Source organism: Actinia tenebrosa, unplaced genomic scaffold (genome assembly GCF_029948245.1).
Source record: "Actinia tenebrosa isolate PJP-AT-01 unplaced genomic scaffold, QUT_ActTen_1.0 PGA_scaffold7__59_contigs__length_16204524, whole genome shotgun sequence".
In the NCBI taxonomy this organism is placed as follows: domain Eukaryota; kingdom Metazoa; phylum Cnidaria; class Anthozoa; order Actiniaria; family Actiniidae; genus Actinia; species Actinia tenebrosa.
This window is the reverse complement of record NW_028292584.1, coordinates 14,601,074-14,608,066: the sequence shown is the minus strand read 5'-3', so window position 1 is coordinate 14,608,066 and position 6,993 is coordinate 14,601,074. Positions and strand designations below refer to the sequence as shown.

At 40.9% G+C, this 6,993-nt stretch overlaps 1 protein-coding gene across 3 annotated transcripts in view; it reads right to left on the bottom strand.

Moving 5' to 3' along the window:
* Positions 1–908: 908 nt before the first annotated feature.
* The window catches only part of LOC148905738 (uncharacterized), a 28,474-nt gene continuing 22,389 nt past the window's right edge, over positions 909–6,993 (bottom strand). For 2 of the 3 annotated variants that reach the window (XM_089040435.1, XM_089040433.1), the window contains exons 11-15: positions 6,878–6,948; positions 5,871–6,090; positions 4,368–4,670; positions 2,461–2,790; positions 909–2,185 (exon numbers count right to left, since the gene is read on the bottom strand). In XM_089040435.1, coding sequence (XP_088896561.1) covers positions 1,695–2,185; positions 2,461–2,790; positions 4,368–4,670; positions 5,871–6,090; positions 6,878–6,948 — 1,415 coding nt within the window. In that variant the 3' untranslated portion in view covers positions 909–1,694. The remainder of the gene's footprint in view (positions 2,186–2,460; positions 2,791–4,367; positions 4,671–5,870; positions 6,091–6,877; positions 6,949–6,993) is intronic. The other variant, XM_089040434.1, reaches the window with a different exon arrangement.

Genomic DNA, 6,993 nt, shown 5'->3' with positions numbered 1-6,993 from the left:
CCGTGTAAATATTGAAAAACGTACTGACGTTTCGGAGCTCTTAGTCTTCGTCAGTAAAAAGAGAAAGATGTGGTATCAAGCGAGTGTTTATATGATAGAATAAGACAAAAGAAAACCAACTTGAGAACAAGTGTAAAGACACAAAACACACAATCAAAGACAAGAGAAAGGGTTAGTTGAAAGCAAAGCGTTCATTAATCCCGTTGGGACTAAGAGTACCCAATAGGTGAATAAGCCGCATTTCTTTGGTCTTGCGGCAATCATTGTTGCCGTTAATCAAAGAAAGACCGAAAACAATGAAGTCAGAAAGAGAATGGTTAGCTAGATTAAAATGGCGGGAAACTGGTGGGGATCGTTATTGCGAATATCATAAAGATAATTGCAAATGCGATCACCAAGACGGCGGCCAGTCTCGCCCACATACAAAAGATTACAGCGGGTACATTGATACAATATACAACATTAGAAGTGGTACAAACAAAATGGTCAGTGATTTTAACAGTGGATTTAGGACCAACAACAGAAGTGTGAAAGGCTATGTGAGGACAAGTATAACAACGTTTGCGAGAACAGCGAAAAGTACCAGGTTCTTTGTCAGAGGGAAGAACTCCCTTGACCAAGAAAGAACGAAGATTACGATCACATTTATAAGAAAAAAGAGGGCGGTTGTTAAAAATAGCAGAAGTGCGAGTATCAGAGTCAAGCAGAGAAAAGTTGCGGTTAACAATGGGTTTAATGGAATTATTAATAGGATGATACGTAAAAGTGAAAGGAATGCGATAATTAGAGGGACGAGTGTGAGGAGTGAGAGCGGTGGTACGATCAATAGTACAAACTTTGCGAATGGCGTGATCAATAACATGAGCAGGATAATTACGCTTAAGGAAGAAAGCACGCATCTCAGAACATTTAACAGAAAAAACAAAGATCATCACTACACAAACGTCGTTAAACATTGTTTGTTTTTGTTTCCTTGCCTACCTTGCTCTCATTGGTTTCTTTTGTATTATTCTATCATATAAACACTCCTTTCTACCACCTCTTTCTCTTTTACTCCGACGAAGGACTAGCGTCCGAAACGTCAGTAAGTTTTTTATCTTTTCACGGTGTATAATTTACCTTTTTATCATTACTGTTTCATTAGAAACACCGACGCAGCTCACACTACTTTTTAGCTAGTTATATCTTCTTAATACAGTTGTTATGTAAGTTCATTCGCTATCAAAGAGGCCAAATAGTGAGCACTATGCATAAAATCGCTTGATATTTTTATACGGTAATAAAAAACACTAAACGGTTTTCACGTTTCTTGTAATACATTTTTCACTGAAAACAGATTAATGAACGGCGTGAAACTATTGTTAAAATAATGCAAATTACCTTAAAGCGCATGCGCATTTTTGCGTTTGACGTCATCCGTACGTTTCCTACTCTTAAAACCCGTTCCACAGTATCTTGTATTTCACTTTTTTTGAGTCGAAAACCGAAAACTAAGATGTCTAGGATTACACTTCATTTCAGTTAGCCCGCGTTTCTTGGCGGTTTGCGGAGTTGAAAAGAGAGAGTCGAAACACCGCAGACCAGCAAGCAACGCAGTCTAGAATCATATTCCTTCGAACCACTACGTTTTTATGGAAAAAGACAGAATACTTTTGAACAGCTAGGTTTCGATCGACATATAACAACAACGCGCTCTAAGCGTAGCTGTTAATCTTTGTAGGTTTCTCATACCCTTGTATTCTTTCATAGTGTTGGGCGGGAGCTTGGCTTTCTTCACCGCGATGTAATGATTCATACGCAGGCTGTATCACGGGTTGCAGCTCCATGTACTCTGTCGTTTTTGTTTCCTTATTCGCTTCCTCTTTCGCTGCCCTCGCAGCGTCGTCTAACGTCTCATAAACAGTACTAGTACCGCCTGGCATTAGGCTTACTTGCGCGTAATTTTGTACACTTTGACTATCATCTTGGGTCACTTGCTCTGGCGGTTTGAGAGGCTTAGCTACGGCATCACTGCTTGACTGGACTTGACTGACGTCACTCTCGAGTGCTTGGTTGTCACTGGAGTCAGCCATTAAGTTTTGCGCTTCACTATTTTCTTTATTTCTTCGTAATCGGCAAATCAAGTATGCGATGCATATCACCATAACAACGATAATCGATAGCAAAGGAAGTATGAAATACATTACTGTTGATAAAAGAAAGAATTCATCGATTATTTCATATATCTATTCCAATACACACCTTTACCTTGGGCATACTGTTTCCCCATTACAGACCACGCGTCATTCCCTAGAGTATCATTTCTTTGTTTAAAGGTTGCACACGAAAAGACACACGAATATGGATACAGCTCAAACGAAGAATCTTATTCTTAAAAGAACGACACGTGGTTTGAAATGCCAAAACATAACGCTCTAGGTTATGAGGTGTATTTTACGAAAACAACCTGAATCTTATTACCATGCATTGTTGGGATTATTTCTTGCTTACTTGAGACATCTGTGTCAGGACATTCCTTCACTTCATGTTTGCTCGTCGTGACAGTAACCGTCTCCTCACTATTAGTAGCATTGCACACATAGGTGCCAAAGTCTTCATACTTCACAGGCTTCAAAACTAGTTTATCTCCTTCAATCGTTACAGCAGAATCATTATCAACCACTACATCGTTTTTTGTCCAAGTATATCTTACTGAACCTGTCTGTTCGTTACTTGTCAGGCAGCCAAGTGTTACGGAGTTACCTTCTGAAGTGCACAAAGACGAAGTGGAAGATTTTGTTCCACTCGTATCTTAAACGAAGAAAAATATTGATTATTGGAATAGATCAGCTCAAGTCAGCTAAAAATAGACTTAACCAATTTCCTCAAGTATACGCCAGACCAATTATATTGCGCGAGAATTTACTCTCCATCCAATCAAACGCACGAAACACGGCACAAACACGGTGCGGACACGGTCACGCAAAGGTCACGCAATTACCAGGCCAATCACATTGCTCGAGAAAACAATAGGCTGTTTAAAAGTTCTAGAAAACACCGCGGTCATGGCAAGGCACGCATAAGCCCCGTTTACACTGTCGATTTTTGCGGCGATTTTTGCGGCGATTTTTGTGGCAATTTTTGTGGCAATTTTTGGAAATATGAAATCTTTTGTCTCATCCTTTAAAAGAGACATTCGTCTAGGAAAATCTTGGTATCCTGCAAAAAACTTTACAAGTAAATTATTTACCATTATTTATTATGAACTAAATCGCAAAAACAATTGCAGCAAAAATCGCCGCAAAAATCGCTATTGTGAACGGGACTATACGGCACTGAGCTTTTCACAGTCATGCGAAAACTGCTCTAGTTACTTAAAGTGATTTGCGAGATCAAGAGAGTTTGCTATTTTAAACTAAGGTTATTCAACTTTCCATACACCTAATTCGTACAATCTTTTCTCATAACGTACGGCAGGCAAAGGGTCATTCCCTAGAGTAACATTTCTTTGTTCAAAGTTAGAACTTTAGGCCCCGTCCACACCTATCCGAAAATGTTCGAAAATGTTCGCGTCCACACGCAGCGTATTCGAATCGTTTTCACTGTCCACACGTATCCGGAAATTTCATGATCCGCCCTGATGCACGCTAGTGCCTAGTCCCTTTGACAATTAGTTTTTCTTATTGAGCATGCGCAAAATCGTGTTACGTCATCGTATTCGAAAATTTGAGGATACGACCTTCCACACGTATCCGTATTCGGAGCGTATTCGAAAATTTCTACTCTGGAGACCGTTTTTGAAAATTTGCGGATACGGATAAAAAATTTTGCGGACACGTGTGGACGCAACCCGTATCCGCAAAAACAAATTTGCGGATACAAAAATTTCCGGATACGTGTGGACGGGGCCTAATTTTGAAAAATTAACACTACAATGGACCTTTCTCAAACGTATAGTGAATGCAAGGCTAACATGGGAATACGAAACAAATGACACCAATAACCCTCTTCAGCTCTGACGTAATGTTTTCCCATTTCAGACCACATGTCATTCCCTAGAGTATCATTTCTTTGTTTAAGGTTTGCGCTCGGTTGACATGAGAAGACACATGAATATGGATGCCGCTCAAACAAAGAATATTATTCTCAAGAGAATGACACGTGGTCTGGAATGAGAAAACATTACCCTAAGCCCAAGAGGTCTTTTTCCATCGAAAAAAGTGTGATTTCTTTGTATTTTCATGTTAGCCTCGCATTCAAGATAATTTTAGCAAGGGTCCATTACGGTTTCCTATCACTTTTCATGATGCGAAAATACTATATATGTACTACAGCATTTCCTAAAACAGGCTTATGATGCAACGCATTCTGCACGCATGCGCACTCACTTGTCAAAAAGCTAACAGTACTGTTCGGTCCTGGTCCAACACTGGTATATCCTCTAACAAGAACAGTGTATTTTTCATTTGGCTTGAGCTTTTCTATCCTAAACTGGGATTCCTTTGTCGAAGCTGTTAAGAATTCTTGACGAGCAGCATTTGATTGAGGTCTGTTTGTATCAAGATGCCAGATGATCTCGTATTTAGTGATGACGCCATTACTTTGCTTGTCTGTTAACGGTTGCCAGGTAACGAGGCATGTTGTAGCATTTACTTTCTTTGCTCGTGTGTTTTTGGGACCAATTTCAGGAACTGAAAGAAATTGATAGAAATATTATCATACATAGGTTATGCAGTTTTGAATCTTGTTTTCACGAGTACTCTGCTGTTGTTTGCACCCAAGTTATACCACAATGCGATTTGGTAATCGAACTCAGAAAAGACCTCTAGGTTTCCTGATTTACTTCTTTGACAATCCCCTGACATGCGCAGTATATTTTTCATCAAGTTTAATTCTCCCATTTCAAGTCCGCCTTTGCACAGTACAAATGTGTTCTTTTCTTTTATGAAGGTCCATTGTATAGTAGAGCAGTTTTCGCATGACTGTGAAAAGCTCACTGCCGTAAGCGTGCCGTTCGGTGACCGTGATGCTTTCTAGAATTTTAATTGGCTGATTTTCCCCCCGCGCAATGTGATTGGACTGGCATTGCCGTGTCCTTAGCGTGACCGTGTTCACGCCGTGTTCATGCCATGTTCCGAGTTTTTGATTGGATAGAAAGTAAATTCCAGTGCAATGTGATTGGTCTGGCGTATCCCATGCCGTGTCACGACCGTATTCGTGTCGTGAGCTTTTCACTGTCACACGAAAACTGCTCTAGGGAATGTACCTTGGATGAATGATTAAATAATATATCACACAACCGAGACTAAGGCTGAGCAAGGAGAACTCGAAACTGGAGTATTGACGCAAAATACATAAGAATTGCAAAATCAATGATGATCCCAATATACGTTTTGATTCCAAATCATTATAAAATAATTGTTACAAATCTCGCGTTCTGTATGGTTGGGAGCGCGTGCTTTATGAGACCACACAGCACACGCGCGCATTGTAAACTGATTCGTCCATTCGCATCCAAAATAACGGCTGTTGTATAATTTGTATTTCATAAAAGAAATTTAAAAAATGGTTGCTCTGCGGTGTGGTGTGCAGATATGAAGCATTTGGAGATTGGCAGAACAATCGAGAGGTGTTCCGCTACGCGTCGTGTTTCTCCTAACACTTCTTTGTGTTCTGCCAATAGAACCATTGCGGTACGTCGGATAGCAGTTCAATTTGTAGGACATAATAATAGGTTCAAATTCTCAGGAGATTGAAATTCTTTTGTTTTGTCCTTTAATAAATTGAGCGGCTTCTTAACTTCTAACACTTCTCTCGTATTTTTCCGATCCTCGCGTGCTTTACAACTGCACACAGCACGCGTATGCGTTTCCTCCATTAACTATTCTTACCATCTTCTAGTGTTTTTTTCTGCTTTGTGACCCTAGCAGGACCAACAAACTTAGTGTTCTTTACAGCCACTGATATACTGTAGACTGTGTACTTTTTAAGGTTCGTCAACGTTACCATGGTAACGATACCTACATCCGTCTGCATCTCTTCTCCTCCTTCGGGTCGATACAAAATTCTGTATCCCGCCAGTGGCCCATTTAACTCGTCTCTTTGCGTGAACTAAGAAAAAATAGTTGGGAATGGAAATTGAACCAGGCTAAAAGGAACGACTTTTCAATTCTAGGTCAGAACAGAACAGAACGGAACGGAACAGAACAGAACAGAACAGAACAGAACAGAACAGAACAGAACAGAACAGAACAGAACAGAACAGAACAGAACAGAACAGAACAGAACAGAACAGAACAGAACAGAGCAGAGCAGAGCAGAGCAGAGCAGAGCAGAGCAGAGCAGAGCAGAGCAGAGCAGAGCAGAGCAGAGCAGAGCAGAGCAGAGCAGAGCAGAGCAGAGCAGAGCAGAGCAGAGCAGAGCAGAGCAGAGCAGAGCAGAGCAGAGCAGAGCAGAGCAGAGCAGAGCAGAGCAGAGCAGAGCAGAGCAGAGCAGAGCAGAGCAGAGCAGAGCAGAGCAGAGCAGAGCAGAGCAGAGCAGAGCAGAGCAGAGCAGAGCAGAGCAGAGCAGAGCAGAGCAGAGCAGAGCAGAGCAGAGCAGAGCAGAGCAGAGCAGAGCAGAGCAGAGCAGAGCAGAGCAGAGCAGAGCAGAGCAGAGCAGAGCAGAGCAGAGCAGAGCAGAGCAGAGCAGAGCAGAGCAGAGCAGAGCAGAGCAGAGCAGAGCAGAGCAGACGTTTATTGCAAAATAGACATTGGAGAATTAAAGAGTTTTTTAAACTTATTTTTCTGTAAATTTTAGGAATTTGTTTTTATAACAAATTTGGTAATACTTGAAGCCCTTGCTTCAGCATAATGGTAAACGCTCCAAATATTTTGCTATGATCATTATTTTTTTTAACCTTAATTGTGACTTTGATGCTTCGTGATGATATTGCAATCAACGTCTCTATGGCAGGACTTGCTTCCGGTTCTGGAAAAGAAAATAGTTTATAAGATCGTTCAAATTCTGGTTCAA